At 41.9% G+C, this 23377-nt stretch overlaps 2 protein-coding genes across 6 annotated transcripts in view; one reads left to right on the top strand and one right to left on the bottom strand.

Moving 5' to 3' along the window:
• Positions 1-23377, top strand: part of LOC144001700 (ubiquitin-conjugating enzyme E2 D4-like) — a 61848-nt gene that overhangs the window by 21185 nt on the left and 17286 nt on the right. Inside the window, exon 3 of one of the 3 annotated variants that reach the window (XM_077496242.1) lies at positions 13837-13993. The exons of the other annotated variants lie outside the window; for them this stretch is intronic. Coding sequence (XP_077352368.1) covers positions 13881-13993 — 113 coding nt within the window. The 5' untranslated portion in view covers positions 13837-13880. The remainder of the gene's footprint in view (positions 1-13836; positions 13994-23377) is intronic. 3 annotated transcript variants of the gene reach the window in all.
• Positions 1-23377, bottom strand: part of rgs7a (regulator of G protein signaling 7a) — a 61788-nt gene that overhangs the window by 24593 nt on the left and 13818 nt on the right. For all 3 annotated transcript variants that reach the window (XM_077496240.1, XM_077496241.1, XM_077496239.1), the window contains exon 3: positions 215-311. In XM_077496240.1, coding sequence (XP_077352366.1) covers positions 215-311 — 97 coding nt within the window. The remainder of the gene's footprint in view (positions 1-214; positions 312-23377) is intronic.

Here is a 23377-nt window from a genome sequence, read left to right as displayed (position 1 = left end):
CCGCTTCTCATCCCATGTCTTATTCCTGACATTCTGCCATTGCCGGATTGCCAAAAAAAGTTTTGCGCGTTTTGTTTGGGGAGAACAAAAGAGTCGGCTGGCTGTGTGCTTTGCGGGTGGGAGCCCAGCAGGTGAACGGATGACAAGAGAAGCACGAGGTTGGGAGCACCGCTGCGCACAATGAGACCACAAAAGGTTGAGATGAGAGCCTCACCTGAAAAAACGCTGGGGATCTTGGTGAGGAAACTTTTGACTGTTCGGATCGGGATGCCATTTTTCTCCGCCTGCATACGCTTTATTACTTGCTCCATCTGGAGAGAAGCAGTGGGAAAGAAGAGGCAACGTTTGAGAGGATGCTGTGGATTATGCTTAAAAAAACACACACACACACAAATATGAAGATACTTCCTGGAACAAAACTAACTAAAACTATCTATAATTATAGCGGAAATATCATACATGAGCATTCAGGCTTCATATGAAATGTATTTATTTCCATATTGAAGAAGGAATGGTCAAATATTCATTTGAGAATTGTAGTTTACTTGATTACACAACACTTAAACGCGTATCCCACTGAGGAGCGAACGTTTGCGAGTGTTGTTCGTTCAAGGTCACAAACGTTTGCCAGACTTTCGCCAGACATTCTCCAACAGTTTTAATGGTTTTTATTCTCACAAGAAAAACCGTCGGCGACCGTTAATTGTAGGCGAACGTTTTTGCAGCCTTGAACGAACCCGAACGAAAAATCAAACGTTTGCCGCTCAGTGGGATACGGGCTTTAGTGACCGGTTGTTTTTTTTGTTTTGTTTTTTTCTTGTGTTTAACTAATACTGTAATGTACAGAAACCCCAGCTAATATTGTTGCACCCCCGACAAAATGTATCGTAAATTTCAGATAAGCAAACTATCAAGTCTAACCTTTCACACCATCATGTTGTCTCATGCCAGCCGCCCCATTTGGGAAGCGATGCTTTATGACCTCGTTCATATGCGGATAGCTCATCAGGAGCAATTGCTGTCTGAGAGTCATCCATAAGGGCTCTTGAAATCGAATGCTTTGGCACCGTCTTGGGTTCAAGCACCGTGTGATTGCTGCCAGCCACTTTACCACCTGAACCCCAGACATGGCTCAATCATGTCTGCAGGTCACAGGCTGGGGCCCAGGATGTCTGTGACTAACAATTGTTGCTGTCATATTCTTAGCCTCACTCTCCAACAACAACAACAACAACAACAAAAAGTCTACTTTGGTGATGTCAAGTGGACATTCCTGTCATTCTCCATCACGGTATATTTCGTGTCTAGTAAGAGGCGCAGACGCAGCAATTCAGACAGATTTTAGTTCTTCTGTGTGCTTGACTGAGTGACAAATTTAAACCGCAGAGGGAAGGGGGGGGGGGAAAAAACAACAAATGACGCGCACGCATTAAAGCATTTGCATGCGTCAAGGTGACAGAAAAGTTATGGGAGTTTTGTGAAGGGTGCGTGGCCTTGAATCGAGTGCCAAGAAACTCAAATGATGAATGAATTATGAATACAGACCACAGCACATAAAAAGGGAATTACTCAATCAAGGGTTGCACTACTTCCAACCCTCAATCTTAATTTGTCATCTGACCGAGATACTTATTTTCCACCCTTTTCCGTGGCAGCACAAAGACATGCTTGGATGAGTTTGGGTTGGGACATTTTGGGATGAACTACAACAGAGACTGGAGCAGAGTCAGGTCCAGGTTCCAACATTAATGGCCGCTGACCAAAGTGTTCGAATTTTCATGAGATATCTGTCAAGTTTTTAGATCTTTGTAGCTCCTTTTGTATAAGAAAAAATAATCTTGTGACTCATTGTAGTGTTACTGAAAATGTTGCTGTCTTTGAGACAGAAAAGATGATGTTCAGCAAATAAATGGTGTGTGTGCTAACTTAACCATATATACAGTATACAGTGTGTGTTTAACCTTTTGGCTTGGACACCATTGTGCTTTCTGCATAGCCCGGTGCCAGACTCCTGTTGCTGCTTGACAATGGCAGATTTAGAAGCTTAGCTGCCCAATCGTGGGTGCAGTAGTACTGTGTGAGTGGCTCACAGACATTTTCAGATATTGGCAGATGCTTGGTTGTTTAATTTCATGCTAGGTGGGTGGGCAGGCACTCCAGGGACCAACTATTTCCTACTATTGGCAATTAAAAACTCAATTTGTCCCTAACACTTTTCAAATAAATCACATTCCCTGCGATGACTTCGAAATTGTAAACAGACGTGATTCATATTCAGACGAAAGAAAAGCTTGTTCCTCAGTTGATGACTATTATTAACGTGAACAAGTGAAAATGTTTGGGGACATGAAATGCTTGACGGTGAACTTTTATGTAAAGGAAATGGCAATTTTGTGAGAGTCATCAGCTATCTATAGAGTTCTGTGCCCCAAGAGTAACATAAAAGGAATATGGGACTCGATACATGTCCCTGGAGTACACCACATGACTCGTCATGGAGTAAGAGAGGGCTATCCCCAGACTACGCTTTCTAAATGATATGATCTTATTTAAACAGGAGCAAGGAGTCCCGAATGGGCACTTTGTCCCATAGCGATTAGCTCAAGCAGCCTTGGCAGACAAGCAGCGATCAATATAACCTGTATTCAGATTTGATTTGAAACGTGTCAACAAACGATGTCAGGTATCAGGCTGTTCGTTTTGCCATCATTGTAATTGTCTTGTCTTGTGGTGTATGAAGTGGCTTGTTGGGAGTTCTGTCTGCATGCGGAACCTTTCAGCTTTTCGTCATGGGCAGCGGTGTGGCTGTTACTTGGACATGTCCGAATATAACGCACTACAGTATTGTTTCCGCTTCATCCTCGAAAAAGGCAGAAAAAAAACTTGTCAGTGGAGCTCATTTGGGAAAAGGGAAAACAATTGGATTGCTCAAATGAGTGTTTTGTGAGTCGGAAAATGAATTTCTGCGGTCATATTGTTGCGAGCGGAGTTCTTATTATGAAAGAGCTCAGTTTGAAAATGTAATCGGACTATTTTGGCTTGAGCAATTCATGTACCGGGTCTGTAGCACTTTATTTTGAAAAGTTGTCCGCGTGTTCAAGTTTACGTTGAAGCAGTGTCTCCATTCTGCTGCTTGTTTTTATGGACTATTATTGATATGCGCATGGCCAAAATCCTCACAGCAGGAACTCTAATGGACCAGCAATGTGGTGCAGTCACGAGACAGTTTTCATTTTTAACGAGGAGACACTCTCGTCACTTGGTTATTTATTGCGGTTATTAAGGTCTCTGGCTAATAGGAACTTGCACACAGGCAGCGATAATGAAAGGCAACAAAAAAATTTGTGATAGCAGCTCATCACAAAATAACGCAAGTGGCTTTTTTCCCCCTTTTACGGCGACCAAGGGAATTCAAGATGGTTGCTTCGTTTCGGTGAGGGTTCTTTTATGTCTGGCGGAACATCAGCTCTTTTTTTTTTTTTTTTTTTTTTTTTTTTCCCTGCCATCATATCTCTGCTAATTAATCCAAATTGGCTTCATCTCATCGCTTTTTGAAGACTTGAAGCCACATGATGCCAACCGTCTCTCTGCCTCAGTTTTCTTTGCTCTCGGTTGGCTCGAGAGCCTCGGACCAAACGGGGACATTGATCAATCCCCTCACTCTTCTCTCTCTCTCTCTCACTCTCCACAAACGTTCAACCGCCTACACATGCTAAAATGCCACCAGCGTGAATATTCACCATACAGAGCTCTGTGGCTTCATGTCGTGTCGAGATGAAGACCAAAGCAGTCTGTCGCGAGTGGGAAAGTGTCGTTCGATCCTCTATTCCACACAGCTGTCTTTATGTTGAGGTACGACGAGAACGTCGATCGCAATGAGAGAGAAGGGAACATATAAAGTAGTAGTAACTCGGCCATCCCTCAATATATAAAGAGGGAATGTTTGATTCTCTATCATTTATCCAACTACCAGTCCATTCACTATCATCCTTCCAATGGCCATAAACATCCATCCGTCCGAGAAGTCTAAGGGTGGCCCTAATTTCCAGATGAGACACGTGAATTCCATAGAGATCCCTTTTGAAAATATGTCAAACTTTAAAAGTGAAATTAACTTAGTGTAGTGGATTCGGAAGTTGTGCCGATTTTGCCGGTGACATTTTTGCCTGAACTTTTTAGTAAACCCAATGCAAGCAATTTAAACAAAATACCATGCTAATTACTGAATGCTTTGGCGAGAATGCAAACTGAGAGGTCACCATCTCCTCACAGGTGAAGAAAATAAGTCCACAGATACCAAATAATAAGATGTAATGTCAAAGTTTGACCGACATTGGTATGTAGTAGGGAGAGTGAGTAAATAAAGTGACGCTTATCATATCCTTGAAGGTAAAAAAAAAAAAAAAAGCTATACAAGCGAAACCTATTCACCAAAGAAAGCGATAATGACAGCCTCTGTCTCTTGCGATTCCAATTAATGTCAGGGAAAGAGGAGTGTAGTCTGCTATGTCAAAGAAGGTCTTTATCTCATTATATTTCCATACAACCGTCTAAACATCCATCCTAAGGCCAAAGAAAAGGAAGATAATGTCAAAGTGTATCTTCCCCCCCCCCCCCCCCCCCCCCTCTTATTCATGCAGCATCTTCGTGACAAGAAAAAGAGACGGGTAGTTTTCCCCCAGCCGCCTCGACCTACAGTAACTCCCTTACTCAAACATTGGCCATATTTGTCTTGTCTATTTGACAAACTGCTTGTGTAAGTGGAGTGGTGTAGCTACTGTTCTTTGTTGTTACAATGGGAATGGATTATTGCTTTCTAACAGTGCAGTCGGAGGCACAACCACCAATTGTTCCCTGCTTGCGTTTCTGCACGTCACTTACGATTCATCCATCGTCATGTTTACAAAAAGAAAAAAAGAAAAAAGTCTGTGATATGAAAGGAGAAAGGGATACTATTCCAGATCCTTCCTGTTCATCTAAGCACCAAAAAAAATCTGGGCATTGATATCCGACCACATCTCCGGAGCCTTCTAACAGGTATGAGCAAGTGTTGTGGTTTCACAGTGTGAATAGTGGAAGGGTAAGGACGACACACTGTTCTGTACATGTGAAGTGACTAACAGAGGCTTGGAGGAGACACAAGTGAGCCTGACACTTCAAAGATGATTACGGTGGACACACAAAGCGCAATCAGAAGCTTCTGGAGCACCATTTTGAGCAACAAATGTAACAAACTGGGGCATTTTCAATGATCACCGGCCATGTGGATTGCTTTTAAAGTGCCGACAGGATATTTGAGGTCTTGAGGTATGCAGAAGGGTCTTGAGGAGGTTATTTGGTGGAAGAAAACTGAATTAGATGTGACCTTGATCTGTAGATTTGAGTTTTTATACCTAGATAGAAGACTACTGTCATGGTTTTGGTTAGTTTTTTATTTTACTTTTGTCATGGCTCAGGTTTAGTTTGGGTTTTGTCTTCAGCCATAATCTGTGTTATGTTTTGTTGTCCTTGTGTGCCTCCCTAGTCTTGTCAAGAAATTATGTCCACCTGTTTTGGCCTGCCTTTCCTCATGTGTCAACCAATCAGCGCCCTCTGCCAATCGTGTCTTGCCCAGGTGTGTCTCATTGTGTCAATTAGTGTGTGTGCATTTAGGCTCTTGTCTCCCCTCTGCCTGCGTCGATCAATTATTATTTACTCCTGACATGCTGCCGAATTTTTGCCCCATAGTTCCTCCCAAGTTTGCCTTGTTTGTCTTCCCTGAGTTTGTTTGTTTGTTGTTTCTGACCAGTACCTCGTTTACCTCCTTGTTTTTGTTCTATTAAATCCCTTTTTGGCTTCACTTCTGGGTCCACCATCACACCTCAATCGTGACAACTACATAACAACTAGAAGGACTTAATGATAAATTGGGAAATCAGCTTCAATTAAGACCACAAAATGAGCTTTTGTTAAAAACCGAACATCAGGTCAAGGCAATCTCATGAAAAATGTATCAGGAAATCCGACCTCCAAAAAATCCGAGGCCGAGTCTTGCTGCCTAAGGCCATCCGGAAGACCTCTGGCTATAAAATAAATGTATAATGCATCAAAAGGCAACCACATCTTGCAATTGATTGACGTAATTCCCTTTTAAGCTGTCCAATAAATATGATAGCACCTATAGCAGAGAGGAAAGATATTTCATATTTTATGCCCTCTCAAAAACCAGCAGTGGTTTGCAGGGGAAAAAAACGATGCCAGCCAGAACGTCGTCATAAATACAGAGGAGTGCAGTTTTATCATTGCATTTTTGCTTCACCCGACCAAGGCAAGCGAAAGCATTCAAAGGTGCATTACAGCAATATGCAATCAATGTCACCATATACTATATGAATCATGCATCTCCTCTTGGCAGGCTGCTCCATTTGGCCAATCCTGAAGGTACGACGTGCTGCTCTATGGCATCCTTTTGGATATAAGGTTACATAGCAGAGTGCATGCAAAGCATTCTATCAAGTGGTGGCCTAGATTGCAGTGTCGGAGAGCGGCCCATTTTGTGATGATCAATGTCCGTTTCTGCGCGTCCGCTGAAGAATATAAAGACGCCGCATGTGCTGACTTAAGGTGTTCGTACCCGTAATAGCTAGCATCTGTTGACTCCAACTGTTCTTTTCATCGAGAAAACTGAGCGATTCTTTGCCAGCTATTAATCTGAATTGTCCGAGTGAGTCCATCAATCAAAGAGAATGCTATTTTATCTGTATATGAATTATTTCAATGCATGGCAAATCACTGCATAAGAAGTCCATGGACAAACGTTAGAAACTTCTCTCTCTCTCTTGTACGATCCATCTAAAAGCAGAATTTAGATACAGCAAAGTGTTGCATGCATTCTGAATGAAACGCATACAGTAGCTGCATAATCGAGGACAACAACTCAGCATTATATAAAGTTTCAATGACAGTGCACCCTCACAACAAACCAACCATGCGACTCGGAGGGGGAGGCGTTGGGTATCAGTGAGCTAATGCTGACGAAGCTGTCGAGTGGATGACGTGAATCTCAAGTCTCTTCGAGGTTGCCTTCCACTTGTGAGTTACCACAGCAACGCGGTGTCCGACCACAATCGCAAGGACATCTCTGCCAGCTTCCCGTGGCTCATTCACCAGAGAGGAAGAAAGAAGGCGGCCGTCGGGGGCGTGGGGGACGCATGGGGGCGAGAAGCGCGCACACACTGCGGAGAGCCATACAGTGTGAAACTTTGCCATTTGATGTTTTATTCTAAAAACTCTACAGACATGTTTTAGTCTTCTTTAAATACTTTACAGAACTTACATCTATAAATTCTGCAAACATTTTTTGTATTCTTTAAGTACTTTTGCAGTACTTACTTCGGGATGAGCCAAAGGGAAACGCATATTTTAGAACTTCTACTACCTTCAAAATGAATTTATGTCGTCACTTATTGTATTTTTTTCTCTCTCTGATTTGAATGGTATTGTTATTAAAGTCATAAGATTTGGACCTGCTCTGTAGAATCCCAGCAGGATGTTCTGTCCTGGTCAGAGTTCCTGACTGATAATTTTCACGTTTGATCTCTTCATCTGAACAAAAGCGCTATTAATTTTGAAAGGGATTTGACAACGATGGCTGGGGAAGCACTCAAGGTCAAACAATTATTGACTAATGACTGATAAAACTGTCAAATATGTTTGATTAGCTGATCTCATTTAGATTAGAGGATGACTCAATCAGATGAGACCATCTACCTGGATTTTTTATTTTTTTGCTTTGTCTTGGTCGGACGTTTGAGAAGATTTATGGCCATCATATTTTTCAGACATGTACACAGCAAAAAAGTCCAGTCCTGAATTGTCTCTCAAAGTTTATTTGAACATGTTTTGAGAGTTTATATAGATCCACACTCTCCGGAGTTAAGTCAACAATTAAAATAGTTAAAGGAACACAAGACTTGTGAAAAACTAACCAGCTATTCTGTAAAATGGATCATTTCAACCCTTCCCTGAAAAAAAATGCCAATTTATGTTGAGCGATTATGATTTTATAGCACTTTTATGGATATTTTTTGCGTTACTGTATCGGGCATATTGACTTAGACTTAGACTTAGTCACGTCACGTGATCATCGTGACGTATCGCGCGCGTAAAATACACATTGAATGACATGGCATGAGTTACCGCGTCCCACGGCGGACATCAAAGGTGGAATTACGCCTTACAGCAAAGAATAACTTCGGAGGACAAAGATTTGTTTCCAACCAAAAGCCGGATAAAACTGGCAGCTCCAGCCGCCGGCGAATCGGAGTGGAAGGTAAACACCCGGGTGACTTGTACTGTGCTAGGCTAAGCTACATGTCGTGTGCTAAGCTCGCTTTAGCCCACATTAGGATAGGCCACCGCCCCACCCCCACACGGAATGACATGAAACCGGACGTGTTGAGGATTTTACTCTGAACAGAATTGGCGCAGTATTTGGGATCGAAGATTTCTTTTTCTTGCCCATTACGTCAACAAACTCCCATCGAAATGAGCAAAGGCAACTTTCGTTTACGCACGGGATACGATCACGTGACCAGGTATATGGCGTTCCCTACGGTACGTTGGAATTTTACTGATAATCGGTTTAAAATAAAATTCAGGGAATAAGATGCCAGAGATATTTGCACTTTCATTCTTTGTACACAATGCCTAATCCAATACTAGGAAACGATTTATAAGCGTTGTATCGCTTTAAGCAAACGTAACCAACGCCTGGGTGCAAATCTAGGATGGCGATGGGATGGGTCGCATGACATCCGGCAAAGACCAAAGACTTGAAGGAACAGATTCCTGGGGTGACGCCAGTAACCGGAGGCGTCAGGCGGTGATTGCGCCATCCAACATGAAAGTTTCTACGGGCACGCTCCGCCACCGGGCCGTCGGCCATTTAATAAGCATCTGCGGTTTGGTGCTTGATAAGCCCCGCTGTCACTCGTCTTCATCAACGTAGTTTCCCCTCTGTGTACACAATTAGTCACACGGAGCATCTGCTGCTCGAAATGTGTTCCCCTCGCTGTCTTTATTCATCATTCCGTATCATTCGCGCAGCCTGGAGACAAAGTGCATCTCTGGCGCGGCGTTTTTGCGCTTCACGACTTCATCCTTCCTGCAGTCATGTAAGAATTTTTCAGATGAGAAAGCCTCACCGCTGAACCCCCACCAAGCAACGTGATTGTGTTTCAGAACGGCGTGAAAAAAAAAAAAAAAAAAGTTGTTGATGTGCGGCAGGTTCAGTGGGTAATGGAGGCGAGTGATAAGACAAGGCGAATGCCACTGTTAAACACTCTTGATAGCAGTAGCATTATCGTAAACACGTCTGATGGACAGTGAGAGGCTTTCTTCGGACGCTTACAAATGGATGTTGTCAGCCATGATGCCTCGTCAGCTCGGAAAAGCTCCTCCGAGGTGTGACTGAAAGCCTTTTAATGGCTTGATCTTATTCGTTAATGGATGAAAGCTGGAGTGTGGGGTTGTTGTTTTTTTTTGGTGGTCTTTTTTTTTTTTTGCAGTGGTGACTTGTTGGGTTCCCGGGGTGCGTGTTATGCTGTCAGGTGTGCACTTAAATACACTGCAATTGTCTACTTTTGTTGTGAGCTCTGGACAATGAGGACAATTGCGCACAGATGAATGCAGGTGTAATAGAATTCTGACTCAATGAAATCCAACAGGACTCTAAATGATAATATTGTAAGTAAGTGGCTTCATGTCCAATTTTTATGTGCACGGTGGAACTCCCAAATGCCTTGAATCTCTAAAGTATGACTCAATTTTTCTTAAAAATATTATAGCAATATCAGTCTTAAACGTCAAACACAATTTCTACGATAATGCGTGAACTCGGATCAAACTCAATTCAGGCAGCATCAAAGCTGGCCTTGTAAACCGTTTTCTTTGCCATTTGTTCAGCATTCAAAAATTCTGCCTTTCAGCGAATAATATTCAGTTTGATTAAATCTGTCAGCAAAGTAGTTTAATAAGCTCCATGGACAAGGGGTTTTGCCAATGCTATAATTTATTCCCGTGTGCTGGAATGTAATGTTTTCAAGGAACGCCGATGCCACGCTGCTCCAGTTTTGCTTTCAAATCAATAAAACCTGAAGGATTTTATTATTTTTTTTTACATACTGTGAGGGCATATGGGTGTATTCCCTCTCTTGCCCAAGGTCATCTGGGACATACAGTCTTGACTCCAGATCACCTTATCGAGAGCACAAATCCTATGAGACTGTGTCAGTGTAGAATTTAAAAAGAAGGCACTGTAATAAGCAAATTGTTTTGTCGATATTTTCTTCAGGACAAGACATCAACTTTGCTCTGCTCAGGTCAATTAGTGGAGGCTCAGGTTTCAAAAGTAGACATGGTGAAGTAGCATTCAGATGTTATGCTGCACGCAAATGGAATAAGTTGCCATCGGAAGTGAAGTCAGCCCCCAGCATAGATGCTTTCAAATCATGTTTAAAGGCTGTGCTTTGTTTCTCATAGCTTTTGATTAAGGTCTTTGAAGCATTTCTTCGCGCAAGTCGCCGTGTTGAATTCATGCTCACGCAACTGAATTTGTCGGTCTCTCCCCTCGGTGTTGCCATCAACTGTGCAGCCTTTTCAATTCCCTTCTTTCCTTCTTGCTCGCTATCCCCCAGAGACACACCGTCCGTCCCTGGCGTACAGCAGCAGCAGCAGCAGGAGGACGTGCAATATGTCCCCGACTGCCAGAGTCGGACTGTCCCTCCCCAGGGAGCAATCTCCACACTGGAGAGACCGAGGCATGCATTGAATCGGAAATGGGAGATGGGTTTGCTTCTACCTGGTTAAACATGGGAATGTGTCCTTATTTGACACTGATTTGCTCAAAGGAGACTTCCAAATTGGCAGGCCGCTTCGTAGACTTTTTTTCCCAAGCCGGGGGTCCAAAAAAGGGTCAGTTTTACCCACACCACAGGATTATCAATCAGGATAATCTTTCAGACACACCTGATAATCCAAACCTTTGCTGACTTTTATTGGAAATGGAGGAATCGGTGTCAAATTAGGCCCAATTATCAGTACGTGTGTACCACGCTTTATATCATGTTGCCGCTTTTAGCCCAACTTACATGCCTGTTATATTTTACGGTACGTGCTGTGATGATTGTCTTCACGCTGTGGCTTCTCTCCTTTGTAATCACAGCCTGTCCTCACACAGACAACAGCTGGCAAAAAAGTGACCCCCCCCCCCCATCCAAACGTCCTATAGCAATGTGTGACTAACACCCACGTCATCACAGCATGCTCCCAGCATGTCACTTCATTAGGGAGGCCGGCACACGCCAGTGAGATCCAGTGTACAAGATGTACCAACAGTTCTGCCCTTGCAAAGATAATAACGCTCACTTTTGGTTATGGAGTTGAATGTGGAGTAAACATTTTAGACTATTTGTTCGAATGTATTCAAATACGTTCGCAATAGCAATTTGCAAACATGTTTGAATGTGTTGGAGAATGCGTTCGAACATAGTGGGAGGCTAAATGCTTAAAAGCAGCATTTTTCCCAACAAAAACAAAAAGCTTTTTTTTCCTTCTTATCATCTGGTTTCAGTTACCTCCTTATCTGGGACAGAAGACGCAGAGTTTCCCACATTTCAGGTTTTCTTTATCCGCGTTTCTCACTAAATCTGCTTGGTGAAATACACCCAATTTATTTGCCAGGCAAAAATGTTTACTCCACGTTGGCAGTTCCACGCTACTGTGAGAAACTGCAATGTAAAAAACTGTAATTTAAGTTGTAACAACTTTCAAATCTAAATTTATGGCAACAATGTTATTTGAATTTTACTTCTGTCCTTAAGTTGGGAGACAATCGAAAGGATGATTAGTTCTATAAATTATTTCTTTGTTGTGAAATACAGGAAAGCCAATTTTCACATCAGCAAAATTTGAAAATATTTCGAGGAATTGCCCATTTTTAAAATTTTTGCGGTTTTCCTTGGTGTGCAGTTACCCAACGTTTTTTTTTTGTTTTTTTTAACAGTGCGGTGCATAATCTGTGAGTTGAATGTGTGCCTCTTAAGAGGTGTGACCGAGTGAGTGATGTCAGGAGCTGGACTCCATTCAAGTGGCGACATATCTGAAGCTCAATATGTACCTGAAGTGTTGTCTCACGGCACAAACCAAATATATCAACCCGCCAAAGGGTCACAACTTGGAAAAACCCGTAAGTTGGGGAGCAAGTCAAGGTACCGCTGTATTAGCGATAAATAATAATCAAAAAACATTTTTTTTACCCTCAATATTTTGATTGCGTTTAATATGCAGTTTGTTTTTTTAAACAATCATGTGATGTCTGCTTCCCTGAACCCTTCATCACATTCACCTTTCTAAACTTTCTCTTTCTCTTTTTTTTTAAAACGGATGATCTGATGGTGCTGGCAGGTGGTGCAATAGTGTTCCTGGGGGCAGGACCTCTCTTTAATTCTCATGCATACAACACACACACACACACACACACACACTCATCATCTTGGTGGGCGGGCAGTGGGCGCGATGACTAAGCCAAGGTTGGCCATGTGCTGGAACATAATCCACTGAAAGCCAATATCCCGCCTGCTCACCCACCATGATTTCATCACTCAAACAGCATGATCATAAATTAGTAGATAAAGGAAGCGCTGATTCTTCTTTAGATTCGGAGGTAAAGTTTTATTCCCTTCCAAAATAGAGCGTGAATAAATTTTGTTTATACGTATTTGTACTTGGTAATACAGTACGTTAGAACGTATCTGTGAATACGTTCGGTTCAAATGTACTTTGTACTGTTGGTATAATGTAGGCCAAATGGCCAATAATAATAATAGTAATAGCATTTTTTATTTACTTGCTCATGCGCACGTCAGTACCCTGTGGTAAAAAAAATAAAAAATAAAAAAAATGCCACAAAAAAAACGGGAAACGTTTTTAGCGTTCAGCCTACAAGTACATGTGAACATATTTGCAAGTATGTTATGTAACATATCTTGTACTGTATATAGGTTCGAAAATTTAGTAAGCATTGTTAATTCATAGTTTTTTTTATTTTATTTTTATTTTTTTTTACTTTATTAAAATGTCCAGTGCAAACAAAACCCCTACACCACCGAGCGATTGCTCCCAGCGCGCATTCTGCCAATGAGAACGCCACTGCCCCCTAATGTAGTGGAGGTGCAATTGCACTTTTTCTAAGACAGTGAAAAAATAATAATAATGATAAAAATAAAAAAGCATGTTCCCCGAGGTCAAACGCGCCCCCCCTACTATTTGAGAAGCACTGCTATCGAGGATTTGCACCTTGAGAGCCATTACTGTCATTATTTTTATTGGTTCAAGTGCACCGACTGAGATCATGGAACTCGATTCGCTTGTACAGTTGAGTTCATCCGTCACCAAGCCGAGCTTGTTAGCGGTGTCCAAAGTGTCCGGCTGTACATTTGCGGAGTCTCCTCATTGGACACCAGGGAGTAAATTTACCCTGACCAAACAGTCTCGAGCGCGACAAGGAAGCGAGCGAGAGCAACACAGAGAATTGAGTATGGAAACTGAGGTGTGTTGTGAATAGAAAAGAAGCAAAGATGCGGTCTATTTTTAGATACGAGAGGTGGGGTGCGGGGGGCTTACTCCTCAACTCCTCCCTCCTCTCCATCCCTCATTTCCCCACATTCCTCCTTGGCACGTGCGACAGACGCTCAGGACGGCTGCTAGTGTCCTGAATAGCAATAAGAAAGAAGCAGCTGGATGCTGGCAGGCTGACATTCTGCCTTTTTTTTTTTTTTTCCCCCCCCCCATCTGCAGAGACCCAACAAGGACAGAAGAAGCGCACACAAACACTTAGGAGGATGCGTCGGCACTCTGACATTTTGTACGATGGAGCAGTGAAGATGATGGACACCTCACAATGTCAGTCACTTCTGGAGTGGTTCTACAATGCTGTTGAAAAGCACTTGAAAAGGTTGACAAAAGTGATGGATGCAAAAAATGATTTTATTTTTTATTTTGTATTTATTTTTTTTACTGCTTATGACAAAAGTGTGGTACATAATCTTTGCTACAATATGGATTACAGTTTTGAAAAATGCGATTTAATATTTCTCAAGGTCCTCTTCCCTTGTGTTTTTTTAAACACAATAATTTATTCTAAAATAAGCATTATCAAATTTTTTTGCATAAATGTTTTGACCTTAGTAAAGTTAAAGGCAACTGAGTTAATGCAGGGCTCCAAGAATATTAATTTAAAACAAAATCAGCAAATTCTCTGGTCGCACAGACGCGAGCAGATGGGGAAAAAAAAAAATACCTGCAATTTTAGGAGCAAAATGCCAGTGTGGGGCAATGAATAAAAATTCATGTAATTCAATTAGAGTTGTTCCTACAAACCTTTGTTGAATAATGCAAAATCAATTTTTAGGTAATAGGTCGAATAACTCGATTCTAAAAATATTCAACTGCTGCTGTCCTTAAAAAAAAATAAAAGAACAACAAGCTTAAGTGTTGGTGACCAAGACTTGAACTACTTGCACTACTTTTCCATTAGACAGGGCTACGGCCTGACAAAATAACCCTTCTCCTAATGCTGCTCGATTTATGAAGAAAATATTAACAATGATTATTTTTGGTAATAATTGAAATCACGATGAACACGATTATTTAATATTTGCTACAAAAAAGGAAAATGTTAAAAGGTAAAAAAAAAAACATAAAATTCAATTCTTTATGCAAGTTCCTTTCGGATGAAACAACTCATTGAATTAGTTATTTACATTTTTTTTTTAAAAGGATGCAAATGTATAGATTTAAACAACTCAAACAAATCAAAAACTAGTATTAATAATCTTTTCTTTTTTTTTAATTATGCTGATTTTGTAATTGTGGAATGTAATGGTTGAAATTGTAATTGAATTTTGATTAATTGCACAGCCCTACCATCAACATATCAAAGATATCAAAAGATAATTCTTTTTTTAATTATTATTATTATTTTTTTTATTTAACTGGTCTTTCTCCGGAACAAGGGTGAATGGGTAAGATTTTCAGCAAATAACAGAGGATAGGTTCGCCCTTTTGTGGGGACCGCTGTACATGCAACAAGAGCAACGCTAAACAATACTGCCAACCTAGTGCAAAAAGCAACCATCAGCTACCACAATGTCACCAATAGCAGAGCCACACTATGCAATACTGCCAACATTGTACAAAAGCAGCGAGCCTGCTGGCATTGCACGAGACCATTAATGCACGATCGTGTGCTCTATTTGCAACAATGTGCACAAACTGCAATCATGTACAATAATAACAACCGCCGTGCGCGATGAGTGCAAGCCTGTACGCTAAACGCAAATCTTTACAATGACCGCAATTACGTGTTAAAACAGCGATCATGGCATCCAGAGAACCGGACGACGCACCAGCACAGAAATCTCTTTGTGGGCGTTCTAATTTCACATAGATTCAATATTTGCTGGCCATTTTCGTGTTGTATTGCACAAGAAGTGAGAGATAGGGCAACACCTCTCGTCCACAGTGAACCAATCTGTCATTTGTCTGTCATTCCATCAAATTTCAAGCGAATGAGTCCAGAATTTAATCAACTGTCGATTGTTGCCATCTGCTTTGTCTTGCTGGAATCAGCCGGTAAATATCCTGTCTGTCTTGCCTTATGCACTCACATCTGATGCGGACCGCGTTGCACACAAGGGAAATTAATACCTTGTGAAATTATTCAAGCCAGAAAAAAATATTGCAACTTTGACCTTGCGTTTTGTTTGTACAAACTCAGATAAGAATTATTTCAGCACAGCGGGGAAATGGGAATGGAAGATGCGATCATTTTGTCAATGTTCATATCCAGGAGAATTGTATTGAAGGTTAATTAGGAGATGGCAATCACTGCTAATAATCTCTCCACAAACCATAGAGAAGGAAAATAATGGAGGTGCATTTTATTTTGGCATAGGAGTTGAAATAAACTCAAACATTACTAGTACGACATAATGCATGCATTAGCAACAAAGTGTAATGGTTTTTTTTGGGTTTTTTTGGTTTTTTTTTAAAAAAGGCAACACACTGAGCTTCAAATTCAAAAAGAAATTGACACAAATATGACTCAACAAGTGAGTCATGAGCTTATGTAAATCAAGAATGGACAACTTAAATGATAGAGGGGGCCACAATTGTTCATTAGTGCCACATAGGACTTGCATGACAAAAATTTTGAATCGTTGAATATATCCATGTTTTTGGACGACACCTTTAGTGAGTCTTCATGCACTAAAAACAAAGAGGCAACACTTCTCTGGTTAAAAAAAAAAATAAAAAATTGTTGATGTTTTTGAACTTTTGTGATTGGCGTTTTAATGGCGACTTAGGTTGAAATCTTTCATGGCTAGTAGCGCCTCAAAGCAAACTAGGCACTAGGCAGGTTTGTCTTTAAATTCAGTCTTTAAAGCCACCGTTTTCTTGACCACTCACTTTTGATTTGATGCAGGTTTCGAAATTCTTCGGTAAATTTTGTGACAATGCGCACAACGGACATGCGACTTATGCACGTTTCCATCGGTTCTTCTTTTGCGACTGGTGAGAAGAGACTGCGCCGCGAGATGACGGCATAAAAGTGCGTCTCTCTGCCACAAGACGCAAAATGGACAGATTACTGATCTAAATGTGCACAAATGTTTTTTTTCTTTAATTCTAAAACGAATTGTGTCTCCCCAAACATATCTTACTTTATCATCCGCCATTTTTTTTGTGACGACAAACGTATGTGAGACATCTTTTAGATGCTTATTCGCAAAAGCTGGTTCCATAACCAAAATCTGCGCATTTTACTTTTTTTTTAGATACACTTCAAAATCCACCCCTCTCCAAGCGTAAAAACTGATTTGCGAAATTTGAGCCTTTTTTTCCCCCCGAATTTCTGGCGCTTCCATTCAGTTACTTTTTCGCAATTCTTGAAAATTCAAATAAAAATAGGCGGATGGAAACCATATAAGTGTCGGGGTTGGAGGCGATGGTGAACAATGTCTGCCATCTAGTGGTGAGCACTGTTATTACCACTTAAGACTGCTCGGCTATAGTATAAGCATTACTTGCAAATATCAATCGAACTCCAAAACGAATGATGAGATCACACTATCAGTGTCAATACCGTTAAACGTTTTTACCTTTTAGTTATATACTTGACCATACGCTCACCAACAACACATAACAATAAATGCAAATGAATCTAACCAAACGATCCATCACAATCCCGGCGCCACATTTGAAGATGAGAAAGCAGCAACAGCATGCGGACTCCGGACTCCGGCTTTGGTGTGCTCGCTAAGCTGAGCTAACAGCGCGTAGCTGCGAGCCTCAGTCGGGTGCGGGTGGAAGCCGCTCGGCTACTTTTAACCTGCAAGCTGTGAGTGTTTGCGTGCCTCCTGATGACTTGAACCAGGCGCAGCGTTATGCAAATTCAGTCCCGGAGTGTTTGCCAAAAGGAATGTCTCAATTATAATGGTAAAACTGAACACCTTAATGGGACACTGGGTAGTCATTTCCTCATGAAATGCATTGTCTCAAATGTATTGCGTTATGCGGCATGAACAGGTTCTGTCTGTGGAAAGGCTTTTGATAGTAAAGAAGGTGTGAGGGCTTCACAGTTCAAGATTGTTTGCTGTCATTGTTTTGGGTACTCTGTTATGTTTGAGTAGTGGCTCTGTTTTTGGTTCTCTGCTTGGCTTTGGCATGTGAAGGGATCGAATTGAAACCATCAAAAGACAGCTTAATTCCTAAGATCTTTCCAAGATGTTGGCAGGGCTGTCGTCAAATATCACCTTTATCGAGTCAAGGTCAAGTTTGAGTCACAAAGGTCAGAATCCAAGTCAAGTCCGAGTCCTCAAGGTCCAGATGAGAACAAGAGTAAACATTGAGACGGAAAAATACAATTTTCTCAAGTGACCGGAGCGAAGACCCAAGCATAGCGACACAACCGTGGTGAGCATGAAAATGGACTCCAGGGCCTCGGGTCCCCAAGAGCAAAGACTAAAAACTTAGGACTCAATTGTACAAAGAAGAAGAAAGAGTGGTACAGTAGTCGAAGAAGTAGACATAGCTAGACTAACAGCTTTTTGTTTCTTCATTTAATTTGCAAACGACTGACTTGCGAGACTTATTCAACAAACGCAAAACAACCCACGTGTCTGTTGGCTATCACGCAAGATTCAGCTCACTTTCTCAATCAATCACAGAGTCGGTAGCGCGTACAAGTCTTAATGAACCACGCACAAGTTTTTGCGATCGTCAGCGTTGAGTAGGTTTAACGTTTACGACTCTTTTTACAACACCCAACATGATAACCGTTCCGGATAATCTCCAAATAACCGAATCTTTATCGACTTGGAAAGGAATGGAGGGAGACTGGTCAAATTTAGCTCTATTGTCGGTACGTACGTACCCCGCTTGACTCGTTAGTTCTCAAGGATTTCTCGAGTGGAATCCTTTTGAGGGAGATCAACATCTTACTGAGTCGTGCAAAGCTGCAGGGGAAGAAAATCAGGTTGCCACTCTGCGTAACAGTTGTAAACAGCCAGAATGCAAAACAACACATCCAATGTTGTTGTTGTTGTTTTTGTTTAGCTCGAGTCCCCAATAAAGCTATGAGTCATGAGTGAATCATTTCACACAGGAGGAGGGATGACTCTACTGCAGCAGGGTCTGAATATGTTGCCCCCCCCCCCCCCCCCACCCCACCCCACCCCACCCGCCATCTCTTTGTGAGGATAAAAGCTGACTGGAGCGGCACGCTGCTCCGAATCGGGTTCTGACGACTTCAAAGAGGGACGAGAGGGATGTGAGAGGAGGATGGAACCGGCGGGTTTTGGGGGCAAGGGGGTGGTGGGATCGGGAAAGATGGCACCAAAGCGAGAGGTGCGTATCTTCTGTACACAGGTGAGACAAGCAGACAAAGTTGATTTTACAGTGCAGGTGTATGGGGAGCATCAAAGAACTGAAGATGAACAAAAAAGTGCATTAGTGAGGTCGGAGCGGGGAGGGGGGAGTAAAATAAAAGCAGTGGAAGTGGGGAGGAGGCCAGACATAGGAGAGAGACAGACTGACGTGAGAATCGCGAGAAGGATGCTTAGTAGGAAGAAAACAACATCCTTGATTCCGGCTGGCAAAATAAACTGCCGAGAAGCGGAGGCGATGCATGAAACGCAGCGAGTCGATGACAAGATTTCTTATTGCTGTTGACTCTTGAAGGCTGCAAATACGATTTGGGCTTTGGCAATGAAGTGAGGCGGCGGCGAAACGTACATAGAGGCGCAGTTGTGGAGAATGAGGGCTCTGCTGTTATTCCTTGGCTGAATACTTTAATCAGATGAATGCAAAAAAACAAAAACAAAAAAACTTGTTTTGCTACTTGGAGGCAGGTGGTCACTGTATATTGTCTACGTTTGTGCACATACGTCCTAGGATTGGTGTCACAAATGATATATTACAAATCTAAACTAGAAACGACAAGGTTTAGAAGTGTTTTTCATACGTTAACATAAGTGAGTTATTGACTACGACACGTTTGGATTTACGTAAAAATTTGGGTCACATCATGTCATGAAAACGGGAATCTGTGTCGTAAACAAAGGACGTGTTACAACAACTGGCCACAACCGTGTGCAGTGACATTGGTACTGATCGTAGCGCTAACACAACACAAAAGGCCTCCTGGCTGGCTCGCCAAAGTTACGGTCCGCTCAAGTCGCTTGTATGGCGATGTCGTGCAAATGACAGACAGCTACAGTGGAACCTCTACTTAGGAACGTCTCTTCATACGAAATTTTCGAGTTGCGAAACGCCTCAACGGGAAAATGTTGCCTCTTGTTACGAAAGAAATTTCTAGATACGAAAGGTAAAATTACATTGTTTGTTACATTTGTTTTTTACATTATGCACAACTCTCGTTTATTGTGCAATAATCTAATTGTAACATGTATTCATTACATGTTTTGATGCATTTTTATGCTTTATAAAACATTTATGTCTGAATTTTGGGAGGCTTGGAACGGATTAGGGCATTTACATGGAAAATGCGTCTCTACTTACAAAATTTTCTACTTGAGAACTTTCTTCCAGAACCAATTAATTTCGTAAGTAGAGGTACCACTGTATTCTGGTTCTTACAAGCCAGTGTAGCACCTTAATGATTTCCAAGGTGTTGTTTACATACGAGTGCTTGAAAGCAGTGATTCCCGACCACTGGTAAAGGACGGACGATTTTAAAGCGATACAAGGTCACCGAGGCAAAGCAATATAAGCCAAAAGTATTTCCTTTTTCCCCTCTTCCTGCCTGCTTGAGTGTTTTTGTCCTTGTTCAAATCATCACACCCAGAGGCCGAGCATTCGTTCACACAGTTCCCGACAAGGGTTTTCCTCTGTAATCATTCCCTAAACGTTGAGCTGGAATTAAATGTCCAGACAAAGGCGAGGCCCAAGTCAGACGCTATCTTAATGCCCAGGCTGCCTTCGACCCTTATATAATCCAAACAGACAGGACTAAAGGATCCCAGCTGTGGCAGACATACACAGAAGGGGTTCGGTGGTGGGGGGGTGGGGGGGGGGGGGGGGGGGTTAGGACAAGACGGAGCGCCGGTATCGTTTCTGTCTTCACATAGCAGCTCCAACTAGGACGCCGCGATTAGAAACATGACATATTTTCACCAAGAAAAGCCGCTTAATCAGTCGTATGCGATCATTTTATATTCACAGGTGCGCTAATGGGATTTATTGCTTTGTTCTGATACCCGAGGCCCTCCTTTATATCCTGTCAAGAGGCAAAACTTTTTATTTTATCACGTCTAATCGCAACATTACAGCATTACAGAAGTTTTGGCAATGTGGCCCAGAAAGAAACTTCAAGGAATAATTTTAACATAATGGGAAATAGTCAGTTTTCAGGGTTTTTTTTTTTTCTTGCTTTCTTGCAGATTGGTAGATGGGCCAATCAATAGCACTCTCTTCCAGGGATGGTTCGATACTTCCTTTAATCACGTCCAGTGCAGTAAACCCTGGTGCACCTTTGAGTATCTAATGACGCAGGTACTGAGCTAACAAGTCTTTTTTTTTTTTTTTTTTTTTTTTTTTTGTTCGGTGCACATACATTGATCATGAGAGCAGTTGCAAAAGCGGAACGGCATTTGTGAAACATGATGAAATGGCCTCAGCCTTGACAGCCAGTCGCAAACTGTGGGCACAGATCAAGTGAAATCTATTTTCTTTGTACTTTGCACAGAGTTCAGACACTATAGTGTGCGTATGTGACCACGTGGACGTCATTGAACTCCAACAACCTCCATCAAGTCAAGTCAAGTCAAGTCAATTCATCTTTATTAAAACTAAGCTTAAGATAATATTGTATTTTCTATGTTTGTTTGTTTTGTTTTTTTTGGTGCTACTAGTTTATGTGGGATTTTTTTTTTAGCTTTTTTTTTTTGGTTTACATTTTTTTTAATACATTTATAATCAATAAATGTAAATTTTATGTGCATTTAACTCATTCACTCCCAGCAATTTTCACAGAAGCAATCCCCTTCACTTCTGGCTGTTTCACTGGATTTTGACTGATTTTGCAATTCCCACAGAATATTGTGTTCCATTGTTATAAAAACATGGAACCTACCAAAAGACAGATTAAAGTCTCTTCTTTAATCAGAAAAAAAAAAGTATATTTCCATCTGTTTCCGTTTTGCAGCAATTAGCATTAGAATATAGCTAAGTTTCATCATTATTCACAAATCCATTTTGAATTGTGAGTAATTGAGCTCGTTTTCAACATGGTCCTGGTTGATCTCCTTTACTCTGCTGCCACCTGCTGGCCGTTTGTGTAATAACTACCTTTTTTTTCAACCATTCTTTGCAATTGAGAGGCTGCATCAAAGCCTTCTGTATGCTCTAGCATAAAAAATAAAAAATAAAAAAAACATTAAAAAACGTATAAATACGTCTTTGGGAGACTTAAAACGTTTAAAATAAAACCTATTTTTGGGAGCAAATGAGTTAAAGTACATTTTGGACCTCTTTAAAGATTTTGTTAGCTTTGTACTACACGAATATGGCTGCTGCATGTTCAAACGTTAATTTAACTCACTTTGATGACAGCTTAACATGCTGGCGTAATGTGAATCAATTGTCCGACCAGTTGTTAATTATTTTCAATGCTTAATCTTCAGAGACTTGACAGTTAGAGAGCGCACTCACACTCGTAATCGATCCGCGCCTGAGCACGCTTCAGTACGGTACGGAAGAGATGGCCCTAGTGTGCCCTCAAACTGTTGTAAACAATATATAGCCGCCGACGCGGTCCGGCGTTTTACCTCATGTTGCCGCCGCTATTGACTGTAGCATGCGCGTGCGATGCCAGCCGCTCTAATTAGCATTTAGGTATTGACCGCGGCAAATATGGACACGATGGATTACAAAGTCGTGAGCCAATCGTCCGGACGGGCCACGAGGCGACGCCGCGCGTTTCGATAATTTGCAGTTTGAGCTGCGGCGACACAAACGTTTTCCGACACGGGGAGCAGATGTACAAAAGATTTCTCTCTAATCTCGTAATTACAGATCAGCCCACCTCACCCGCCCTTCATCTTTCCCTCTGTTTCCTAATCTGCCAGTTTCACATTGAGAGAGAGAGGCTGCGCAGAAAACCCGTCAATCTACTCAATCGGTATGACGTGAGAACAATCGAGGATGGCTAGAGGACGATATTGATAAGATGTTATGGGGAATATTGAGTAGCTCTACAGATGAGGGCGAGACATCCTTATTGAGAAGCCGTGCACCGAATTTCTGCATCAATGAAGGCTCGAGACGCACATTATCCGTCAATACTGTATTCCGGCCGTGTTGCAGCAATGCAGGGACGAGACAATCGTCTCGCTCCTGCGAAACGATCTTACGCCGGCGGCCGCGCCAAGTCAACGGGCGGATCAATAGCATGCACTAATACCTTCGCCTTGCTTGTTAATTCCGTTTATTCCTTGTTTCATTAGTGAGTTTCACCGGGGGGGGGGGGGGGGGGGGGGGGGGAATGCGGCAGCTCTCGCCGTGTGCGGCATCAACACCTCCTCCAAAGTGTCAACCGCAGAGTTGCGCTCATAAAGGAACATTGGCTGGATGCATGCTAATGCTAGTAATATGTCTCCTTCGTGAAAGATGTGTCACATGACCTGTAGCTTCACGCTGGTTAAGATCTAACCGGGGGGAGAATAAGAGCCGACTTTTGGGGATATGAGCGTCTGGCAAGGCGGCGTCTAATAAATAATGTAATAATACAGACACGGGCAGGAAGAGGCGCTCCCAT

Source organism: Festucalex cinctus, chromosome 14 (genome assembly GCF_051991245.1).
Source record: "Festucalex cinctus isolate MCC-2025b chromosome 14, RoL_Fcin_1.0, whole genome shotgun sequence".
NCBI classification, from domain to species: Eukaryota; Metazoa; Chordata; class Actinopteri; order Syngnathiformes; family Syngnathidae; genus Festucalex; species Festucalex cinctus.
The sequence above is the reverse complement of the archived record's forward strand: the minus strand, read 5'-3'. Positions and strand labels throughout refer to the sequence as shown.